The 24,295-nt window shown below is 41.7% G+C and overlaps 1 protein-coding gene across 5 annotated transcripts in view; it reads left to right on the forward strand.

Annotated features, from left to right (window-relative positions):
• The window catches only part of NIPBL (NIPBL cohesin loading factor), a 142,991-nt gene that overhangs the window by 101,132 nt on the left and 17,564 nt on the right, over positions 1-24,295 (forward strand). For all 5 annotated transcript variants that reach the window (XM_077346991.1, XM_077346989.1, XM_077346988.1 and 2 more), the window contains 23 exons: positions 370-573; positions 784-855; positions 955-1,044; positions 2,955-3,058; positions 3,638-3,724; positions 6,152-6,383; positions 8,275-8,426; positions 9,172-9,252; positions 10,161-10,261; positions 11,513-11,651; positions 11,741-11,823; positions 12,812-12,944; positions 14,640-14,783; positions 15,717-15,806; positions 17,257-17,471; positions 17,580-17,682; positions 19,260-19,358; positions 19,481-19,627; positions 20,380-20,514; positions 20,718-20,816; positions 21,533-21,586; positions 22,763-22,871; positions 23,832-23,968. In XM_077346991.1, the coding sequence (XP_077203106.1) occupies positions 370-573; positions 784-855; positions 955-1,044; positions 2,955-3,058; positions 3,638-3,724; positions 6,152-6,383; positions 8,275-8,426; positions 9,172-9,252; positions 10,161-10,261; positions 11,513-11,651; positions 11,741-11,823; positions 12,812-12,944; positions 14,640-14,783; positions 15,717-15,806; positions 17,257-17,471; positions 17,580-17,682; positions 19,260-19,358; positions 19,481-19,627; positions 20,380-20,514; positions 20,718-20,816; positions 21,533-21,586; positions 22,763-22,871; positions 23,832-23,968 (2,810 nt within the window). The remainder of the gene's footprint in view (positions 1-369; positions 574-783; positions 856-954; positions 1,045-2,954; positions 3,059-3,637; positions 3,725-6,151; positions 6,384-8,274; positions 8,427-9,171; positions 9,253-10,160; positions 10,262-11,512; positions 11,652-11,740; positions 11,824-12,811; positions 12,945-14,639; positions 14,784-15,716; positions 15,807-17,256; positions 17,472-17,579; positions 17,683-19,259; positions 19,359-19,480; positions 19,628-20,379; positions 20,515-20,717; positions 20,817-21,532; positions 21,587-22,762; positions 22,872-23,831; positions 23,969-24,295) is intronic.

Consider the following 24,295-nt stretch of genomic DNA (forward strand, 5'->3'; position numbering starts at 1 on the left):
ACTTCCTACCTGGTTTTCCTTAACATGATTTCTGTATGTTTGATGTCTCGAGTTGTAGCCCTACTGTCAGACATATACTAGAATTATATTTTGCAGAGAAAACTTAGATCATTGAAGGACTGGAGGTTGGGTGGACCTCTGTCCGTTGATTGGCCTGCCTATTAATTAAATGAAATGAAACTTTTTGAATCATTTTGCACACTTCTAAAAGCATTTAGTAGGCTTTAGCAAATTCTGCCTTTTATACACTTGCCCTCCAAGTGCCGAGATACCAGTTGAGGCTTGTGTTCTGTATTTTTCATAGCTTACAATGTGCGAAGCTACTTTGAAACGCGACTTAGCTCTCATAATACTCTGTTTGCCTCCTAGCTTCCCGTAAAAGGCATAAGAAAGACAGGAACGAGGATAAAGCTTGGGAATATGTAGAGCATGACAGACGAGGTTCTGGAGATCATAAAAGGAGTAGCCATTATCACGAAGGGAGGAGGAGCTCTGGAAGCAGTCGATATCGTAACCGCAGTCCAGAGGACTCAGAGGTGGATGACTATTCCCCTCCTCCTAACCTCAGTGAAGGTGATGTTCATTTCTCTCATTAGTCTTCTCTTACTCAGTGATGTCTACAAATGTTCCTAAAACCTGGTCCATTCTTACGTAATACAGGTAGATAAAGCCTGGCCAGTGGGGAAAATGGTTTTCAATGCTGTTGTATGGTTGAAACATGTTGCACAGAGAAAATAATTTCCTGCAAATTATTTCACGTTATACCTGTTTTGTTGTTTTAAGTGGCTAGAAAAATGAAGAAGAAAGAAAAACAAAAGAAGAGGAAAGCGTACGAACCAAAGCTAACACCCGAAGGTAAGTGCCTGGTGCTTTTAAGGCTCTTGCATGTATTTTGTTTATTTTGTGTGGTCTATGATTCCAATACATTACATTTTCTGGGTTTCTTTTAATCAGAAATGATGGATTCTTCTACGTTTAAGAGATTCACTGCTTCCGTAGAAAATATTTTGGACAACTTGGAAGACATGGATTATACTGCATTTGGTAAGAACGCATTTCCTTCAACGTCATAAATGCTCATGTACCTTAAATCTATTAGTGTGATACATTGTTTTCTATTGTTGCCTGCTGTGCATTTCTTAACACTTTTTTTTAAGTATTCTTAGGCTGTTACTTTAAGGAAGTTTTCCCTTTTCCTTTAATGATTAATGGCCTTGAACTCTAGAAAGAATTACAGTATTTGCTGGCGTATAAGACTACTTTCCCCCCCTGAAAAACATGCCTCCAGGTGGGAGGGGTCGTCTTATATGCCGGGTGCACTTCAGTTGGGATAGACATAGCTGCCCATAGTGGTCTCCCGATGCCCGCCCTCCTCATTCTACATTCAATCCAGTATTGCACGGTATCCAGCGCGGGTCATCAGCGTGGCTGCGGTGAGCATCAGCAGCGAGACAGTGGTGCCAGCCTTTTCGGCGTGACCGACCTATTCTGCTCGGCGGGAAGCAGTGGCGCTCCGGCCTGCCCCTTGTCTACACAGAGCTCGCATGTACGCACTTGCACACTAGTGCCAGTCATAGGGAGATGCAGGGGTGGGCCGGAGGCACTGCGGTCGCGCTGCGGCCATACAATGGTGACAATGACAGGTACTGTAATGCAGAGGTCTCCAACCCCCGGTCCGCGGCCCAGTATCGGGCCGCCAGCGGCCGCGCCTGCCTTCCCCTCCCCCCGCAGCGAGAGGGGGGGAAGAGGCAGGCGCAGCCGCTGGCACGCCAGCAAGGCAAGCGCGCACGTGTGGAGCCGCCGCACACGCGTGTTTGCGCCCCCTGCTGGCGAAAACGTGCACGTGCGGCGGTTCTGCGCATGCGCGTTAGTGCCACCTAGTGGCGAAAGCGCACATGCGTGGCAGCTGCGCGTGCACGTTTACGTGCAGCTGCTGTGGCCAGGCTGCCGGCTCTCTCCCACCCTCGGAGGCGGTCCCCGACTACAAGAAGGTTGGGGACCGCTGCTGTAATGTAATGCAACAAACTATATTTTGAGTGGAAATGTTGGGGGGTCGTCTTATACGCCCAGTCATCTTATACACCGGCAAATTGTTACAAGTAGATAAGTTATTTGGGAGCGAACGGGCCAGTTCAGTAGCCTTTGTGAGAGACCAAACCAGCCTGGTATGGTGTGTTAGCAAATTACTGTGCCAAGTATTGAGAGTGATTTACAATTTCTGGCAAGTAACAACTGCTGCAATTAGACACTGATGTATTTTTATTGGTGTATGGAGGTATATACATGGCAGAACATTATTTTCAAAGACTACCTCTAAATAGCAGTTGAACTCTGTATCTTTGCATCAGAGTACAATATTTTTTTTGCACAATCTGTTTTTCAAAAAGCATTTTGCACCTGATTGTAACACATACTTAAAATGCAAACAGAGACACTTTCAGAACTGATAGAAATAGGAGTAATTTAAAAGGACCACTAGGTCATACATTCTCAGCTCTGGTTGCAAAGACTTTGTATAGGAGAGTGTCATCTTCCCTTCATTCTATCCCCCATGACTGTCTTCTCATAGTACACATTTCCTCAACTTTGTGCTCTTGAAAAAGCTTGTATATCTCCCTCCCCCCGCCCCCCAATTCCCGCCTGGAAGGTTAGAACCTGCTAACTTAAACATTGCCTTTGCTTTTAAGACTTCAACATAATTTCAAGGATAGAATCTTTTGGAGAGGTTGCAATCCCTGGATGATTGCTCTAGATTATATCTGGTTTTATTGCCTGTATTTTTATTTATAGTGTGATGATGGTAGATTAAAGTAGTTGTGGTCTGCTACTAAGTTAAATGTATAGAGAAATAGAGTTCTAGACTGCATTAGTGCAGGTTTACAGATGCTTATTTTTGAGAATCATGGCTATATGTACAGCGACATTTCAAAGAAAATATTTGTTTTTCCCTTTAGGTGATGATGATGAAATGCCTCAAGAGTTACTACTGGGGAAACATCAACTTAGTGAACTGGGCAGTGAATCTGCTAAAATCAAAGCAATGGGCATTATGGACAGGGTAGGTTATGGATGCCTTTAAAATGAAGTACATAACACAGGATTGTTCTAAAGTGCAAGTGTGTTAGGTTTGGAGGAGTTGTGGACTTTCAAGATGATTTGGAACTTGAAGGGACTTGATATAGCCCAAAAGGGCAAATATATGCATCATCACTGTAGACATTTTTTTTGTTTGAGATTTAGTAGGCTTTGTTTTTTTCCGTCAAGTTACAGCTGATTTATGGCACCCCCTTGTGTGGTTTGCAAGGCAAGAGATGTTCAAAGGTGGTTTGCTAGGTTCTGCCTCTGCATAGTGACCTTTCCTTGGTAATCTCCCATCTGAGGCCGACCTTGCTTAACTTCTGAGATTGGGCGAGATGGGACTAGCCTGGCCTATCCAGGTCAGGGCTTCTGGCAATTTAGAAGCAGATTTCTCAAAGAAAAGACAATAACCTAGGAGGCATCTCCTTTGAAGCAATGTCCAATGTACTTTGGAAATAGACTGTGAATTTGAGGCAAAGCTTGTATGAATATCAGTTTGAATTCCACACCAAATCTGTAAAGATTTGTCTTAATCCATTTGGATGAATTTTCTTTTCAGCTTTCTACAGAAAAAACAGTGAAAGTCTTGAACATTTTGGAGAAGAATATTCAAGATGGTGCAAAGCTTTCCACTCTGCTCAACCATGTGAGTTGTTAAAATTACTGATATTAATTTATTGATTTTAGTTTTCTGCCTGTTGGAAATATCACAAATAGTTCTCCTTTCTATAGGGTGGATGAAGCTGTAGATCAGTGGTCCCCAACCTCTGGTCCGGGGACCAGGACCGGTCCATGGATCAGTCAGTACGGGGCTGCGGCTCCTCCTTGTCCTCCTCCCCAGCTGCTGCCTCGGGGGTTGCCCTGCCACTCTGCCGCCAGCTCACCTTTGGTGCTCTCCGGCAGCCGCCATAGCTGGGGCTCCCCCTCGGCGTGGCACTGCGCAGCTGCTGCTGGCAGTGCCCCCCAGTGGGTGGCAGGAAGTCAGGGGTGCCGTCGGGAAAGCAAGTGGAGCAGGGGCTCAGGCAGCGATGTCCCTCGGCCAAAGACTACTCCCCCCCCAGGCCTCAGTAAAATTGTCAAGTGTTGACCGGTCCCCAATTCTAAAAAGGTTGGGGACCACTGCTGTAGATGAGTTCATTGCCTTTCAAGTGAACACTTACGGTAGCTTTTTATTGTATACATAGTTGAAGTATATCTGAGTCTTGCTTTAATTTATGAAATAATGAAGGCCACTAGAGCAGGCTTGTGTTCTGTATCACTAAGCTGGAAAGTACACTGATAGTTTGGCTAGGAATAAGTGTCTTTCGGTCTCTTGTTGAGAAACTAGTTTTGTTTGGATGAGTTTGGTATCATCAGTTATTTTGAAAATGTGCTCACTGCTTCCATCATGTGGCCAACCATAGTAACTGAATTCAAAGTACGTGGAGTTGACGGAGATGAGTAGAAATTCTCTAAAATGTGTCGTCTGAACTTACCACCCCATAGTTTTATTTAAGGGAAGTTGCACAAGCCCATTCACAATAATGGATGATTGCAGATTTGCAATGAATGATTGCGCATATGCAAAAGGAAACTCACTGCTACTTTACATAAGATTTCTTGAAACTATGTTTCAGCCTTAGTAATTATTTACCTTTGTACTTTACAGCTTTTGCCTAGGAGAGAGATAAATTTTACTTAGCAACATATGACCCCTTTCGCCCCATTGTAGAATTAGTTACAGCAAAAGGCAGCTTGTAAAATACAAAGCTGCCTAAAGCTTTTGACTAATCAAGATATGAGCTAGAAGACTTGGCCTCTCTTTAAATTCCTTTAGGCTGTTATACAGTCTGTCAAAAATTGCAGACTGAGAAGTTTGCAATCAACTTCGAAATCTGCAATCAAGGTCCATTAGTGAGTTGGGGAGGAAGGAGCAGAGGGAATGTGAGGGCAGAGCATTTTTTGTGTCTAGCGGCATTTGGTTGGAGCTTTATGAGAAACCTGAATGCAATCTGAGTCTGGGTTTGGATAGTATCAGTGAAGTTGGTTCAGCTTGTTAGCAGCCTCTTGTGCCAAAAGCTGAGATTGTCACAGAGAACGTTGGCACTCTTCTGCCAGGTATATTTGTAAACAAAGCTGCCTGCTTGCATCTTCATATGGGCTTCCTCTTGTCTCCCCTCCTTTAAAGAGGAAGTTTGGAAGTTCAGCCACTGCACCTAGGTTTGCAAGCAGACTTTTCCCTTCTGCTGATCTTGTAGCATGATATCTAGTTGACTCCTTCACACTCAACATGGGTTTCTTACTAGTCATTACCAGTTCTTGTAATCTAATCTCCTGGTGGGATTTGAGGCTGTGCCAGCTGTAATTGCCTTTCAGGTAGACCAATGCTGTACAGGCCACTGCCATTAACTGTGTTTGTGTCACCCACTTGTGTGAATGTAGAGATCACTTTGGGATATGGCTGCCAACCAGCCATAAAAGAAAGCCCTGACCTGGTCTTTCTAAGTGTCTTTAAAAGCTTGATCTGCAGAACTCAAGCAGCCTATGGGCCGATAGCTGCTAAAGGCACAAGGGCCGAGCCTGTAAAACAAAAATTGACAGCTCAACTTTAACTGGATTTGTTTGAAAAAGAAGTCTGTGAAGAAAAGGAGTGTACAAAGATTATTCTGCCTTTTATCTGGGAGTGAAACCAGCACGGTGTAGTGGTTAAGAACAGTGGCTTCTAATCTGGCAAGCCGGGTTTGATTCCCTGCTCCTCTACGTGCAGCCAGCTGGGTGACCTTGGGCCAGTCACCACCCTGATAGTGCTGTTCTGACCGAGCCGTCCTGCCAGAAGCTCTCTCAGCCCCACCTACTTCACAGGGTGTCTGTTCTGGGGAGAGGAAGGGAAGCTGTAAGCTGCTTTGAGACCCCTTCAGGCAGTGAAAAGCAGGGTATAAAAACCAACTCTTCTTCTTTAAAATAACGGTGGAAAGTATATTTTATGAAAGCAATATACATTTTATACTCTGTTATCCAGAAATTTATTTGCTTGTGTTTTCTGTGAATCTATTTTAAAGCATATTCTTAGTCAGCACTCTGAATTTCTCTGCAGAATAATGACACTGAAGATGAGGAAAGATTGTGGAGAGACTTGATTATGGAGAGAGTCACAAAATCTGCAGATGCCTGTCTTACAGCAATCAACATCATGACGTCTCCCAATATGCCCAAGGCTGTGTATATTGAAGATGTAATAGAAAGAGTTATTCAGTACACTAAATTTCACTTGCAAAACACTCTGTATCCTCAGTACGATCCTGTTTATCGGTTGGATCCTCATGGTGGTTAGTATGAAAGTTATTAGACATATTGCTGTCTTTTCTGTAATCGTACACAGTTGTAGAAGACTATTAAAGAGAGATCCCATAACCCACCTCATGCTCCATACCAGGGGTAGTCAAACTGCGGCCCTCCAGATGTCCATGAACTACAATTCCCAGAAGCCCCTGCCAGCAAATGCTGGCAGGGGCTTCTGGGAATTGTAGTTCATGGACATCTGGAGGGCCGCAGTTTGACTATCCCTGCTCCATACCAAAGACCACTTAGCTTGGCATCAACCCGCCCACCCCATCTCTGTGCATGCTTCTTATGCCAGACTTCCTTAGTCCTCAATGCAAAAAGGATTAAGAAGGTAATGGCGACCAAATCAGTCGAAATGTACAGGAAACCCCTGTTCTACTGTACTTGGTTATAAATAAACATAGTTGAATTTAAAATACATTATATAAATGGTCACAGTTAGACAATGTGTTAGAAAACAAGCAGTATAGGTGTTTGGGGCCATGCTGCTTATTAGCAGCAGCATGGGAAGAAAGCCCATCATGGTAACAGATTACATTCTGCGATGGTACCACCACTATTGATGCTTGCATTGGAAGAAATCATAGAATTGTCTACTGATATGAACTCATGAGGCTGCCTTTTCCTGCCCTAGAACATTGCTATGACAAAGTTAGTACTGTTTCCTCAGTTAGCACTGTTTCTTCTATCTGAATAGGGCTCTCCAGGGTCTCAGGAAACTGGAAACGTCTGCATACTGTACAGATACCATTAATTGAGTAATGGCTGTTCCTCTATCACTTCTTTAAACATGACCAGTAAAACACTACCACCGTGATTAGGCCCTTTCCCCCCCCTTTCAGCTACTAATCCCTCTGTATGTTGTTATTATCAAGTTTCCTCTGCTTTCATTTTTTTGACCCTCCTATCAAGCCAGCACTAGTTGTACATCATGAGTACATCTGCCAAAGTGTTTAGTGAATTTCTAGTAGCCAGGTCTTGAAAATCACTTGACATCTTTGTCCCACCCTGCCCCAAGCTACCGGCCATCTTAATCTATCATTCTGTTTCCATTGACGATTTGTCAACATCCTTTCCTGTATTTTGTTCCAACTTTCCAATCTCCCCTTTTCCTTTTTCTTGGCTGCTTTTACTGCAGTTTAGAGCCTTGTGCTTGAGAAGCCATTGCCAGCTGTAATAAGTGCCAACTCCTCAAGTACACAGCACACTTGCTCTCTTAGCTGTGGCAGTGGGATTACTCTGTTTTGAGCAGTAATACTTGTAGATTGTGTGGGATCTGGGGACTTTTGGTGCAGTGATATATATAAAAACATCATAAGAATATAAGCTCTGCTGAATCAGACAAATGGTCCATCTAGTCCAGCATCCTGTCTCACACAGTGGCCAACCAGGTACTCTGGAGGGCAAACAACAGGGCATTCCTCTGATGTTGCCTTCTGGTTATGGGATTTAGAAGCTTAGTACCTCTGAATGTGGAGGTTTCCCTCAATCACCATGGCAAGTAGCCATTGATAGACTTACTTTCTATTAATCTACCTATTCCCTTCTTAAAACTGATTATTCCCATGGCCATCACTACATCCTCTGGCAGCAAATTCCACATTTTAATAATTCTCTGCATCAAGTAATATTTCCTTTTGTCTGTCCTAAACCTATTGCCTATCAGTTTCTTTGGATGCCCTTGAGTTCTAGCATTTTGGAAGAAGGGGAAAAACTTAATCTTTGTCAGCTCTCTCCGTTGCTTAATGCCTATGTTAGACTTATTTTAGACCTTCATACAAGGTGATTGGTTAACATTTCTTTTAAACATTTTTGGGAAGTGTATTTTATGATTTCTATATGTATTTGAAGTTCTAAAAAAGTAACTTTGTCTAGGTGGTGTGCTAAGCTCAAAAGCAAAACGTGCCAAGTGTTCCACCCATAAACAGAGAGTAATAGTGATGCTGTACAACAAAGTCTGTGATATTGTTAGCAGTTTGGCTGAATTGTTGGAGATCCAGCTTCTTACTGACACCACTATTCTTCAGGTAGGTTTAGTCAGTTCATTTGGATCTTGGTAGTATTTTTAATGTGTTTCCAAAGCTCTCATCTGGTGGCTAGAACAGCGTTTTCTGTAGTGAATAATTCATAATAACCGACAAGAGATTTTAAAAAGCTTATTCTATATGGAATGCAGCATGGAAGATATGCACAATTCCAAATATCAGTGACTGCAAGTTGTTTATAGAGTATTCCAATACAGTTGCTCCATCCTGAACCCAGTGAGGTCAGTGGTTGTTTAAGAATGCCTTGACATCACTTCATTAATTTGTGCTGTATCTGAAAGTAATAGAAATTTCACAAAGAAAAAGATCTTTTAGTTGGCACGTACCTTACTTTTCATTCCAAATCACATCAATTGCAACTGTAACTTAACTGTAATTTGTATCAGAAGTTAGTTACCACAGCGAAATAATACATTAATGAGAGGACCTATTTTGTTCAAAGCAGAATGGGTTTAAATTACATGTCGAATGGTACAAGCTAGATATCAGGAAACAAAATTTCACAGTTAGAGTAGTTCAGCAGTGGAATAGGCTGCCTAAGGAGGTGGTGAGCTCCCCCTCACTGGCAGTCTTTAAGAGTGGCTGGACAGCTACTTACCCTGGATGCTTTAGGATGATCCTGCCATCAGCAGGGGGTTGGACTAGATGGCCTGTAAGGCCCCTTCCAACTCAGTGATCCTATGATTCTATAATTAGCATTAACATTTGCTTTTTTTTCCATTGGCAGGTTTCTTCAATGGGGATTACACCCTTTTTTGTAGAAAATGTCAGTGAACTTCAGTTATGTGCCATCAAGCTAGTCACTGCAGTAAGTGTGCCCTTTTAACCAATGTCTAGAAATGAAGGATGGATGTTTGTATTTAAAAAATAGAAGACATGAGTTAAAAAATACCAGTATCATTACATCTTAAGTCTACCAAAGAAATGTCTTGTTTTTAGAGAAAAAATATCTTTGGAATATGCTTACAAATAAGCATTTTCCTTCAATGGCAGTATTTTAGTCAATAATGGAACATATATAGTAAAATCATGAATAGGACAGCTTCTTAGAAGAATTGTGCATAACATTTACTGCTAACGTGACTAAAGCAATTCCGTTAAAGTAATTATTATATATGATGATAATGATGTTCAATTAGAATTGTGTATGTTTCCCCAAATGGAGTAACTGGTTTTTACTTATTGGTTGCTTGTTAACTGTCACATAAACACCAGGCAACAAATACATCACCATTACCAGACAGCTAAAATGATGGTTCTTATTGAAATATGGCAATGTTCCAATTTCCTCAGTTTGATTTTCTGAAATCCCAGTGAAAGGCAGTCCACATGCAGAAACAGCCTTCTGTGTATATAGCACTTCTTCAAGCAGTTAGGAGAGGTTGCTAATAATGGGTGAAATTGTCTGCATCTATGATTTCATCTTGTGTCCCCATATCTGGGATAAAGAAATTCTAAGAGCCCATCCCTTCCATAGTTCATTTGTGTGGCATGGGGAAACAGGAAGAAATGTTAATGTTACTGCATTTTGAGATCTGGAATTTAATTTGTCCTGAATCTGAGTTCCCAGTCACTTTAAGCAGCTGTTTTGTCAAACTTAACCATTCAGTTTGCACAAGAGAAAAGAATAAAAAGATGATCCTACTCTTGAGATATGATTGATCTCTTGCAAAAAGCTAGTCAATGTTCTAAAATATTTAAACACTTTACTAACAGGTCTTCTCAAGATATGAAAAGCATAGGCAGTTGATACTAGAAGAAATTTTTACATCACTCGCAAGACTACCAACCAGCAAAAGAAGTCTGAGGAATTTCAGGTAATTACAGCACAATTCATGCCTATTTTAGGTTTTGTTGTATCTTACAGATATTTGGAAATTTTCAGAAGAAAACCAGGCAGAATCTGTGCTGAAGTACCCCCTCTTGACATCAGTAGGACTTAAGCATGTTAATTGTACTGCATAGTACCTGCATTGTTTTCAGATGGCTACACAAGATGACGGCATGTGTAGAATTGTAGCATTAGGGTTTTTGGACATCTGCCATGGCCAAGGAAGAAGTATGGCTATGAGACCACCAAAATATCCTAAAAAATCTTAAGAGGGAAAAGCAGCATTGTATTATGTTGAATACTAAGAGTATGCTAGCCCACAGCAGTTGAAAGATCTGAAGGCATTTAAAGTTCACTCCAAAGGCTTTTAAAGAGAATGCCCTTTAAATGCATTCTACATGCAGTTATTATCTGGCAGTCCTGAAAAATCCCTTTAACTGCCTTCAGAGTTTTTAACTGCTGTAGCTTGGAAAAGGCATTTAAAATTTAAAGGGACCATATTACCTTTAAAGTTTAAATGCCTTTCCCCCTCCATTGAAAACAATGGAGAATGGGGCCACCTTCTTCAGGGGCTCATAGAATTAGGCCCCCTGGTCCGATCTGTTTCAAACTTTCTTTTAGGAGATGCATCAGTAGCCATGTTGCAAATTTGGTGCCTCTACTTCAAAAAACAGCCACCCCTCCAAGCTCTAGATACCCCCGGACCAGAAGTATTCTACATATTTTGCATACAAGTTATTTTCTAGTTCTAAGCGCAGTGAAAATTCATTGTCTTTATTTGCTTGTTTGTTTGTTTTTGCATTTATATGCCACCACTCTCAGATCCAGCCAGCTTGTGGCAGTTTACAGAAAAATCTTTAAAACCCTACACAATATATATACAATAAAATATAAAATACAATGCCACCCTCCCCATACAGGCTCAGGGCAGTGCACAACAGTAAATCAGTCACATAGTTAATAATAAAAATATAATAATTAAAACATGAAAATATTTAAAAATCACATCTTCAGCAGTATCATCAGTACAGTCCTGTTATTTCTGAAGTAGAAACATAATGTTTCATGGAGGTTTTCTGTTGGGAGGGGGGTGGCAATTGATGTTGTTATCAAAATTCATTGTTGCAGATAATATATGAGGTGTGCTAACAAATGAATCTAGTTGGCAAAATTTTTGGTGTTGTGTTTGCTATTGTGTTTACATTCTTGGATAGTAAACAGCTTGTTTTATCGACAGATTGAACAGCAGTGATACTGATGGAGAGCCGATGTATATCCAGATGGTAACTGCACTGGTGCTACAACTTATTCAGTGTGTTGTACACCTACCATCAGGAGAGAAGGACTCAAACTCTGAAGAGGAATCAAATAAGAAGGTAAGATGTGCCTTAACGTGTTCAAAAGTGTACATATTAACATGCCTGCTCTCTCACAGAAATCACAACAATTCTTTGTTCATTTTTAGGTGGATCAAGATGTCCTCATTACAAACTCATATGAAACAGCCATGAGAACAGCACAAAACTTCCTTTCTATTTTTCTTAAAAAGTGAGTAGAACTCAGCTGCTTGTGGGTTGTGGGCTGTGTCTTCTGAAACTGCAACCTGCCCATTACAGAGTTAGGTGTGGAACTCTAAAGATGGCTTGAGCATTTTCAGAAATTTTAGACATGGAATCCAATCTCTACTGAAAGGTCAATGATTCTGTATCCCAAGAATTGTTAAGACTTTTCAAACACAGTATTGTTAAATGGAGACACAAACTTAAGGAATAGGGCCAACATCATGATCCCTTGTCCCAAAGCTGCTTCACTTGTCAGAATCTCTGATACTGACAAGGCTTTAGAAGATAGAGCAAGCAAAGAATGTAGATGTGGCCCTTTCTGGAAGGTTCAGTCAAGCTGTTCAGCTGTTGCTTCTTCCCTCTTTACCTGTGTGAGCTTGTTATAATGTATTGGCTTAAGGCTGCGGAGTGTTCAACTTGTAGCACTGTGCCTGAATTACATGCAGACAGGAAAGCCACACTAATTGTGGTGGTGCCCGTATCAAACGTTTTTAGAAGACTACCGTGAAACCATAATTGGGCAATGATTTTAAAAGCCCTCCAGCTCATCTCTGTTTTCCCTCCCGCTGTTTCAAGTAAATCCCTCTCAGGAGCAGAACATGGAGGGGGTAATAATTGTGGCAGATGCATATAAGGATGACTGATAAGAATCACAACCTGTGCCAATGGAAATGTTGGTGGGATCCAGCTTATTGTCATAATCAGGGGTAGTCAAACTGCGGCCCTCCAGATGTCCATGGACCACAATTCCCAGAAGCCCCTGCCAGCAAATGCTGGCAGGGGCTTCTGGGAATTGTAGTCCATGGACATCTGGAGGGCCGCAGTTTGACTACCCCTGGTCAAAATATATTAATTTACATTTAAATTTATTATTCTATTTTTAAAACGTAGAAATGTTTTATGGCTGCAATACTATACATTTTGTCATCTGGATTTTATGCCTTATTCGACTTCATCATCGTTGTTTCACACAGATGCGGTAGCAAGCAAGGTGAAGAGGATTATAGGCCGTTGTTTGAGAACTTTGTCCAAGATCTTCTTTCCACAGTCAACAAACCAGAATGGCCAGCTGCAGAGCTGCTGCTTAGTTTATTGGGAAGATTATTGGTAAGACACCTGGATTTTTCAAAGCAGTAATTCTGCCCCTCTTTAATAATGACTTGACCATATTATAAGAGTAAAATGAAAGTTCACAAATTCTTGCACCACGTAAACTTTAGGCCAGTATAGACATACATTAATGATCGTCTACTAGGGTCATTCCTACTTTAGAAACACCATGTCTACAATATTGCTATTGGACAGATTTGTTACTATCCCTTGTAAGCATATTTGCAGGCAAAATTTCAATCCTTGGCCCATCTCCACCAGACATTAAAAAGATCAGTTTTGACCACAAAGCTTCCACCACAGGAGGGGGAATGTTTTCTTCTGCATGCTGTACACTTACATCACCGTCAGAGATTTTTATCCAATTCAGCCTTTGAGAACAGGCAAGCAGGGATGCCTTCTTTACAAGTAGCATCAGGTCCTTGGAAATACTCCCCCAAGATGTTTGCTTGCTGTGTGTAGTGTTGGAATTGAGGCACCTGACAAACACTTTCCTTATGTCTTTAGTTTGTAAAGGTAAAGGTATCCCCTGTGCAAGCACCAGGTCATGTCTGACCTTTGGGGTGACGCCCTCTAGCATTTTCATGGCAGACTCAATACGGGGTGGTTTGCCAGTGCCTTCCCCAGTCATTACCGTTAACCCCCCCAGCAAGCCGACTTCGGAAGGATGGAAGGCTGAGTCAACCTTGAGCCGGCTGCTGGGATTGAACTCCCAGCCTCATGGGCACAGCTTTCAGACATCATGTCTGCTGCCTTACCACTCTGCGCCACTTTAGTTTGTAGCCTGCCTTAAAACCTGACTTTGCTGGTAACTGTTTTGCTATTGTTGCATGGAGCTGTGTCATGTAGTTTCTTAGTAACATTGTAAAATAGGCAATTGGAGAACCTAACCACTGGCTTAGAACTTGTACGTTGCTTGTATTTCCATTGGGGAACATTCTTCTGCTGCCATAGGCACTTCTTATAATGTAAGACCAATGTCTTTAAATGACCTGCAAAGAGCCTAGCGCCAGAAGAATGCACTCTGCGCCACACAAAGCGCAGTGTGGATGGAACCAAAGCTGTACAACCCAAACTACTGTCCTTAACGTCATAGTATTTATTTATTGGCAAATATTTTGAAAGCCACATCTCCAGTACTGTTCATGAATGTTCTGCATAGTCACAATCTGCATTCAGCTGTTCGATATAACTGCAGTTAAGAGAAAAAGTACACCAACTCAGCTGGTTGCCAGGCATGAATTGGGGCCTCCACGCCTAATTCTCACCCGGAGAATCACAGTAGAGCACTAGTGCTAGTTACCTGTGATGTGTTTGGCACTTAGGATTATAACAAATAAATAGGGGTGTGTGTGAAAGTATTTCATCAGATTTCTAAATTATGAATTATTGAATCTCATTTTTCAACCAGAAAAGATGCAGTCATTAGCACAACATAGTTTATTAGGTTCCAAAAAGATGACATGCTGAATACCAAAATGTGTCCAACAGACCTATTTTATACCAACTCAAAGTATTATTTGCTTCCCTCAAATTTTTGCTTTCAATGGGCTAGAATTTAAACAAAGCTGTGAAATAATTAATGTGACTTACAGTGTAACACAATTTCGGGTAGGATAAAGCGGTTATCTGTGGTAAGCATTGAAAAGACAAAAATTGTTAACTTGTTGATATTGTTGTTGCTGCTGTTAGGTCCATCAATTTAGTAATAAATCCACAGAGATGGCTTTGAGAGTTGCGTCACTCGACTACCTTGGAACTGTAGCAGCGCGACTGAGGAAGGATGCAGTCACTAGCAAAATGGATCAGGGATCTATAGCCCGAATTTTGAAACAGGTTTGAATGAAGCTTTTTTCTCCCAACCAGTTAAGCACCTCTCGATAATAGTACTAGTGATCAGTGTTCATTAAAAGTTCTTTAAAAATGGTGTCTTGAGCCTTGGTCATTGTGTAGCTGCCAAAAACAATACGTTCTCTTCTAATATGCAGCTTTTGTCTGCTCTATCAGGTTGTGTCATATCAGTCTGCAAAACTGATCCGGAGAATTGTTATCTTGAGTCCCGCCTCTTCTACTTTTATTAATAAAGGGGCAACTTTGCCAGTGTACTTGAGATAAAAATGCAGAACCCTACACCCCCATGGGATAGGCTCCACTGGCCCTAAACACAGTGTTTGCAGATGTAATTTGCCCCCTGGACTTGAACAGGGTAATAGCCACTGCACTGAAGAGGGGGAAGCTGGCAAAAGGTACCCCTTCCTGGAACCACAGCTCTACTGAGGACAGAGACAGGAAGGGCTGTTTCATCCTCTTCCCACTCCATACAACAGAAAGCAAGTTGCAAACCCCAGGATTGATTTTTTTGCACTCAGATGGCAATGCTAAACAGAGGCATTCACCACACATAGTTTTGTCAAGGTCACCTAGAGGTGCCATATATATGAGTTGGTGCCTCCACATGACTAGTATAGCCATGGCTACCCAAGTTCCCTGATGGCTGGTGGTTTGAAAAAGATATTTTAAAAAATTGTGTCTTAACACATATTGGTTTTATCTGTGTTCAAGTCAGAGCTAATTGACAGCAGAAATGCCTTGGTGTTCCATGATTAAATTGAGACATGGCTACAAGAGAGTGCCTCCTATCAGACTATGTCACATGTGCTTCTGTTCTGAATAATTTCAGGCATGTTTAAAACACAAAGCTTGTGAGAGTTTGGTTTTTGTGCCAAGTTGGTGAGAATGAGCTTTAACGTTCAGGGTTGTTTGTTGCAGGCCTCAGGAGGGGACGATGAAATACAACAGCTGCAAAAGGCATTGCTAGATTATTTAGAAGAAAATACAGAGACTGATGCATCATTAGTGGTATGTTTTGGTTGCTAGAATACAGTCTGTATAAAATGCATTTCATTAGAAAGAGCATGGAAATATTGAGATATTGTGTTACAATGATTTTTAGTAGCCCAACCATAAAGCTTTTGAATTAATTCAAATGAAATTAAGTTCTGGAGTTGCTTTGTTTAAAGTAAGATGAACCACAGAGATTTAATTCATTCTTTTTCCATGTTTCTGTCATTTTTAAAATGTGGGGATAAACATTTTTCCAGTGCAGTGGAAGGGGTCATTTATATTTGTATGAGTACGGTATATCCTCTGGAAGAACGGAAAAAATTCAGCTTTATTATGGCTCAGGTTCTCTGATCTGTATTCAGTTTAAATAATTTTTAGCTCGGTTTATATTGAATTCACACCTCTACTCAGGTCTAACAAGTGATGCACAAATCTCTAAAACAGGACAAAGTTTCTTACTTTACTATACTTGACCCAGAGGATTCATTCAACAAAATGTTTTTGTGTATGAATGTGATGTTTATATAAATCCAGCCTGACTCCAGCAAGCAGAATACAACTGGCTCATGAGCGAAAACACATACTGAACCAGACCCTTGGTCCATCAAGGTCTGTATTGTCTATGCAGACTGGTAGTAGCTCTCCAGGCTCTGTGGCAGAGGTCTTTTACATCAGGGGTAGTCAACCTGTGGTCCTCCAGATGTTCATGGACTCCCTCTTCAGGGAGCTACATTTGATTATCATGATTAAAACTCTGGCACCCTTCCAGGGGTAGTTAAACTGTGGCCTTCGCTGGCAGGGGCTCATAGGAATTGTAGTCCATGAACATCTGGAGGACCACAGGTTGACTACCCCTGTTTTACATCACCTATCATCTTATCCCTTTAACTGGAAAGGCTGAGAAGAAGAGGTTGAGAGGGGACAGGATTGCTGTCTTTAAGTATTTGAAAAGTTAGAGGAGGGCAGGGAAAGGTTCCTTTTGGAAGCAGAGGATAGGACCTGCAGCAATGAGTTTAAACTATGTGTGGAATGATATCGGCTAGACCTCAGGAAAAGAATTTTCACAGACTGAGTAGTTCAGCAGGGGAATGGGCTGCCTAAAGACCTGGTGAGCTCCCTCTCACTGACAGTCTTCAAGCAGCAGCTGGACAGATACTTAACTTTGATGCTTTAGGCTGATCCTGCATTGAGCAGGGGTTGGACTAGATGGCCTGGATAGCCCCTTCCAACTCAGTGATTCTATGAACTGGGACCTTCTATGATTCTATGAACTGAGCCATGATCCCTTTCCAAACTTGTCATTGACTTTGTATTAAATAAGCCCACTGTATTATTAACACATTGCAAAACCCTGATATCAGTAATCCTGGAACGTCTGACTTTCATGAACAGTCTCTGACTTCTTCCTCTGTTTCTTGTATGCTTCATTGGGCTGTTTTCCCCACATCCTCGCCTACCACTCTAGTTTTCTCGGAAATTTTACATAGCTCAGTGGTTTCGGGACACCACGATGGAGACCGAGAAAGCAATGAAGTCTCAAAAGGATGAAGATTCATCTGAAGGAACCCACCATGCGAAAGAAGTTGAGACGACAGGACAAATCATGCACAGAGCAGAAAGTCGCAAAAAATTTCTCCGTAACATCATTAAAATTGCACCTTCTCAGTTCAGTACATTAAAGTGAGTTCACCAAGGTGTTCTTCCTGTTGCGTTTGGCTTTTGCTTATTGGTGTGTGTGTGTGTGTTGAGGAGCATATACTAAAGTAACCATCTGCTGCTTGATTACAGGATGAACTCTGATACTGTGGACTATGAAGATGCTTGCTTGATTGTTCGCTACTTGGCCTCTATGAGGCCGTTTGCCCAGAGCTTCGATATTTATTTGACACAGGTAAACTGTGCCAGAAGTCTTAGTGAAATACAGTTGGTTTCCTGGTTCCAAACGCTTATGGGGTAGTGTGCAATATCTGTTCATTGTTGAGCGCAGGTATTTAATAGGTCATAACACCACCACATGCTTCCATAATTCTGTGTCAGTTTCATAAACATTTTTTTCTTTATCCTGCATGCATTTCACTCCTGTTCTAAATATATTTCATCTGTGTCCTTTTTTTGATCGAGCAGAAAAATGAAAAAAAAAAAAAAGATAATTGTGGATACCTTTCAATGGGCTTTGCATATGTTTATTTGCATTCCTAATACGGCTTCACAAACTTATCTCCATGAACCACTGTAGAGCAGCTTAATAATTCTAAACGGAAAACCATTTTCAATAGCTTGCTTGCGGTGAATGATTTCGCTGTAATGATGGCCACAATTCTATGAGTGGGTTTACGTATTTTACGAGAATATTGTGTGTGCAAATGGGATTCTGGGCTGAGACTCCCGAAATGTCCGTCTTCCTACTTAATGCAATTGGTTGGTATTCTTGACCAAAGTGGATAGGGAAGAGGGGACCAAAAATAATGGGATTTTGGAGTCTTCTTCCCAGTCATAGTATACAAGAACCCATTGCTTAGGTTCCTGTTAAAGGAAAGCATCATATGCATGTAATATTTCACTCTGGATACAATCTACCTAGCATTGTTGTTGCACAGCCTCTGTTCAATTCAGCGACTAGACCACCTTTCCAAATCCACTTCAAAATTCAAGGATCCCTATTCCTTTAGAAAGCCATGGCAAAAAATATTCTGGGACAGGCCCTGCCAATTTGTCTACTGACTTGCTGCCTCTGAAGTCAGAACCCAAGAGTCATTGTAAAAGATTTTGCCACAAAGAAACATTTTGAAGGCTCATAGCACTCTCAGAGGAATGGGTTAACCAGCTTTCCGAAGCTTTGGCTCTCTCTGCAGTCACCTCTAGCACAAACCTTATGCCCCGAGCTTTCCAGCCATACAAGGTGCTGCTGCAGACTACGGGGCAGCTCTGCTGTAATGCATGAGGGCTCATTCCCAGCTGTACACAGTGGACCAGCTCTTGGTAAATGTCACGGCAAGTGAACATACCTACTTTCCCACCATTGGCAAGCCTAGTGAAGCCCAAGTTACCCAGAACTCTGTGCCTAACACAAGTGATAGAAATGGCAAGAGCATGCCACTTCCTTTGGGTTTGGGGCAACAGGACTTAAAGAGCCTCTCCACCGTGACTTGTCCGTATGTGTGAACCAGAGGACCACCGAGGGGTAAGGGTTGGTGACTACCACCGCTAACCAATGGGGTGGCCACTAAGCAAAGCCAAGCTTAGTTGACCTATATAATAGGCTCCTGAATGACGTTGGTGCAGCAGCCATGCCAGGTGTATTGTTTCCATTTGTATAATTATGTCAGGCTTCTGATACCTGGTTTTTCATTTTGTTTTGATTACGGCATGTCGTCCCCCCCCCCCACTTCATTTTTCTTGGTTTAACATTGTCTGATCTTTTTCCAAATGCAATAAAACGCAACTTGTTTTTGTTCTTGTTTCTATTAGATTCTGCGTGTGCTTGGTGAAAATGCAATTGCTGTTCGAACAAAAGCCATGAAGTGTTTGTCTGAAGTTGTTGCCGTAGACCCCAGCATTCTAGCCAGGGTAAAAAAAAAAAAGGAAAACGATTTGTGATCATGCATGTATACTTACGTTCTTCTGTTCTCTTCAATCACCTTCTCTGGCTCTTTCTTACTAAGCTTTTGTGTTTTGCCTGTTGCTTGCAGCTGGATATGCAGCGTGGCGTTCATGGACGGTTGATGGATAATTCCACTAGCGTAAGAGAAGCGGCCGTTGAGCTACTTGGTCGGTTTGTGCTTTGTCGGCCACAGCTTGCTGAGCAGTATTATGACATGCTGATTGAGCGAATACTGGTACAGTTACTCTTAAATTTCAGCAATTATGAAGTTCTTTTCATAGAGCTCTTTATGACTACAGTGAAATGTGGCTGCTTTGAAACGTAGCTGCTGTTTAGAGATTAGTGCAGGGGTAGTCAAACTCTGGCCCTACAGATGTCCGTGGACTACAATTCCCAGGAGCCCCTGCCAGCGAATGCTGGCAGGGGCTTCTGGGAATTGTAGTCCACGGACATCTGGAGGGCTGCAGTTTGACTACCCCTGGATCAGTGCATCCCTTTGGGTGATAAGATATGAAGAAGTGAACTTGTGCTGAAATAAATTTTGGTAGTCTTTAAGGGGCTGTTTGATTTTTTTTGTCAAGAGGGTTTCATTCACGTCTACACTACTGTAGCCACTCGCTCTAGCTTATTGATGTATTCCCAATGCCATAAGGCCCAGATCTATCAAAATTGTATTTGTTTTATTTTTGACAGCGGGCTCGCTGTTAAATAAAGTGCTAAGGGCTACGTGGGTGGAGAGTGGGCGCCGGGGGTGGACTTTCCATCGCCCCTTGACCCGCAGAGGCCTCTCCCCGTGTCGCAGACGTGGCGACAGGCCTCTGCAGGCCAAGGGGCAGCTCCTCCAAGGGCACGGGTGCTGGGGGGGGCACCTTTCAAAGCCCATTTTTAAAATGGGCTTTGATACTAGTTACTAATAAATCACACTGTTGTATGATTGACGGTGCATTGGTAAAACTGTTAAATTAACTTCCTTTTTCCTCCTTGCAGGATACTGGTATTAGTGTCAGAAAAAGAGTGATAAAGATTCTTCGTGATATCTGCATTGAACAACCCACATTTCCCAAGATTACAGAAATGTGTGTAAAAATGATCCGCAGAGTCAACGATGAGGAAGGCATTAAGGTAGGATGAATGTAGAGCTACTTCTGTCAAACCTTCCTTGAAAGCAGGATCCTGCACCACTGAATTGTTGTATTTTGGACCAGGGCTTCAAACGCTCCTAGTAGATTGCATGCATTCAAACTCAGAGGAATGTTTGTGTATTGTTTAAATTTAACCTGGCTTAACCATTCATTTGATACCTCCTTTCTCCCCCCCCCCCCCAGAAACTGGTAAATGAAACATTCCAGAAGCTGTGGTTTACTCCAACACCTCATAATGACAAAGAAGCAATGACCAGGAAAATACTGAATATCACCGATGTGGTACGTTTGAAAGTGTGAATGTTCTTTATCAGGTGGCACAAGAGGGTGCTATGTCCAATGTGGGTATGATGCAGTTTCGTGACATCATTGGTGCATCGAAGCACAATCTCCCTTTCCTATAGTACTTGTCTGAGAGCTTTCCCAATATAACAATCAAACATACAATTATCCTGATCCCCCCCCCCCCACAAAATAGTTTAAGCTGTGCCCTTTTAAGCTCTGCCCCATGGAACATTTCCTTTATTAAATAATCTTCACATGCTAGACTGAAATTGGATAACCAAACTTTATGACTTGCATCCTAAGCAGCAGAAGTGAAATCACAACAAGGGAGAGATAAAATTTGCACCTCCCTCCCCCCACTGTAGCTTTCTATGCTTCTTTAAATTGTGCTGCTTTGGGTCAACAGAATGACCCAAATTGGGGAGGGGGGGGGAATTGAGAGATGGAGAAGGAGCATGGGTGGAAGGGGGGATCTTCCTTCCAAGCAGAAAAACCATTCCTTTGGCGGAGTTATTGCTGCTTCTGCTTCCCCCGTTCTAACAATTATACTTTCAGTGCAGGGTTAGGTTATGTGAAGAGATTGAATAAATGGAAATTTTAAAGCAATAGTGAGAGTTGAAAGCAGCTGGAGTCTTTGTTAAATAACCCAGATTAATATTAATGTTTAATGTTTAAGGCATATTTCAAATATGTAATTCCTTTTTTTTTTTTAGGTTGCAGCCTGTCGAGATACAGGGTATGACTGGTTTGAGCAGCTCCTTCAGAATGTGAGTAATACCTTTGATTTAGTTTTATTTATTTGATTATTTATTTGATTATTTATTTGATTATTTATTTGATTATTTATTTATTTGATTATTTATTTGATTATTTATTTGATTATTAGATTATTAGATTTTATGCTGGCTTTCCCATATGGCTCAGGGCAGTTTACATATAACATGGCGGGGTGATACATGGAACTACCTAAACATATAACATAGTCTGCTTTGAAGTAGAGCTGGCAAACTTATTGATGTGGAACATCTACTGGCACAGTCCCTCCAACAGAAGTCTACGGACATGACGTCCGTAGTCCCGCCCCTAGGGACCGTGCCAGTAGATGGAACGCGGCTGCTGGCAACCATCAGAAGAAGCAAAAATTCTAAAGTGTCATTCCGCCACCTTTTTTCATCCCTCCATTTCTTTCCCCTTCCCCAAGTAAATCAGAGTGCTTGCACTCAAAAGCTCACATTCTGAATAAATCTTTGTTTGTCTGAAAGTTGCTACTGGACTCTCATTTTATTGTGCTACTTCAGATCAACACAGCTACCCATTTGTATCTACCCTTCTCCAAGTGTTTTTTTTTAGGCACTGTAGTGTCCAGAATGCCCAGCCTCTTTAATTATCAGGCTTTTGGAGTACTGAGCTTTAGGGAGAGGGAAGAAGAGCAATAGGATGCCTTTCGAAAGTCTACGCAGGAAATAAACTCTTTGATTTGCTTTCCGAATGTTGCCAGTCATAGAGATGGAGCCTGTGCACAGACACATACTCTGTGCATAGTTGCTGTGCTTAACAAGCCACTGATCCCATGGAGGTAGGAGGGGAGAAAACTTGTGCTTGCTGTCATTCTCTGCATGTTTGTTCTGCCAGTGTATAGAGGGGACAAGGGTTACGTGTGTGTTGGAAATGAAACGTACCAAGATAAGCATCTAATCTCAAGTGATTGAAACATTCATTAGTCACCAACGTTGGGCTTCGTATTAAAGAGACTTAGAGGCAGTTTTTGCAGCTATTGTGCAGATAACGGTAATATCTGTATGTGAGTTATTCTTATTACCCATTTGTTAATTTTATTTTGTGGTCAGTGTGAAGGAGCTCTTCGTTGACTTTCTATGCCATTGAAGACAGCTTGTCTATATTTAGATTCAGTATCACATTTGCCTTTTTAAATGTTGTTGCAGTTGCTGAAGTCTGAAGAAGATGCTTCCTATAAGCCTGTGAAGAAGGCCTGTACTCAACTGGTGGATAATTTGGTTGAACACATTCTCAAATATGAAGAATCTCTGGCAGGTAAAACAGTTATTTGCAGGTTATTTCTTTGCTTTTTAGGAGCTTTTCCTGGTATTAGAGACCCATATAAAGTTAATCATTTGATGCCGACAGTGGAAATGGTGACAGAAGTGTGACAGTGGGTCCATACAAACAGATGGCTGAGCGGAAGGGGTGGGCCTGATTCTCATGGGGAGAAAGCAGCAAACTGATCACCTAATCCAGCCCTCATCCCCATTGTAAAAAGATAGTACATAACACCCTTGTATTGTGCCTATTTTATTAACTGATTGGATAGGATTCGTTTGGTGCGCCCAAAACTGAATTCATTTTGTACATGAAATTCAAAGGATTGGGATACTTGGATCAGTGATGGCTCTTATCCCAAAAAATTAAGTTTTAAAACATTTATAGCTCACGTTTCTCCCTGGCTGGGGACTCAAAGCAGCTTTTCACATTGTTTCCCCCTTCCTCCGCTTAATCCTCACAACAGCAATCCTGTGTCGATAGATTAGGCTGAGGGATTGTGCCCAAGATCACCTGGCAGGTTTCTATGGCTGTGTGTCTAGCTAGAGAGTACACTTTGCACATGACCCAAGGTCTCAGTAAAATTAAACATCGTGTATAAATCAGGTGTAATGATCTCTGTTGTAGGAATACAGGGGTTAAGCACCAATGATCCGCAGCATCTGTTTTTGTGCTCAAAAATTAAGTGCTGATTTTCCTTGCTCAATTTTTATATCTCACCTAAGGGAAACCTATATGAGCTCATAGAGAAAAGGGTGGGATAGAATATTGTAGACAGTACAAACTTGTAAGGAGCTTTCCTTTTATACTACTTGATGGCTTACCTGTCTAGCTCATATCCAGGGTTCACATATTACAGACACCACTACCCAGTACAATTACTGCATGCTCTGATCCTTCACTGCTATGGAAGTAACTCATCATCTTTGTTTCCCCCCTCCCCTCATTTTGCAGATTCTGACAACAAAGGTGTGAATTCAAGTCGGTTGGTAGCTTGCATAACCACTTTGTTCTTATTCAGCAAAATCAGGCCCCAGTTAATGGTCAAACATGCTATGACCATGCAGCCGTACCTTACCACTAAGTGCAGTGTAAGTACAGAAACACTCACTCCTTGGCTTCTGGTGTATTGGTATAGTGAGTATGTATTGGTGGTTGAAAGCAGCTATGCCATGTTTGTTGCAGTGAAGAATAATTGTGGTTTTAGGTCACTAGCCCTCTCTTTCATCCATGAATAGAATTTCCATTGTTATCCCACCTGTGTATTTTTTTTCAAAAACGTATAAAAAGTATGAAGAATGCTACAGCTGTGTTTCTGCATCTCTGAGTGTCCTGATTGGCTGAACATCTCTAAACACATGGTCCAAAATTCATGTGTTTTTGCAGTGGGAGCAAACTTTCAGGCCAAAAGGGCTGCA

The sequence above is a fragment of the Paroedura picta genome, chromosome 7 (genome assembly GCF_049243985.1).
Source record: "Paroedura picta isolate Pp20150507F chromosome 7, Ppicta_v3.0, whole genome shotgun sequence".
Taxonomy (NCBI): domain Eukaryota; kingdom Metazoa; phylum Chordata; class Lepidosauria; order Squamata; family Gekkonidae; genus Paroedura; species Paroedura picta.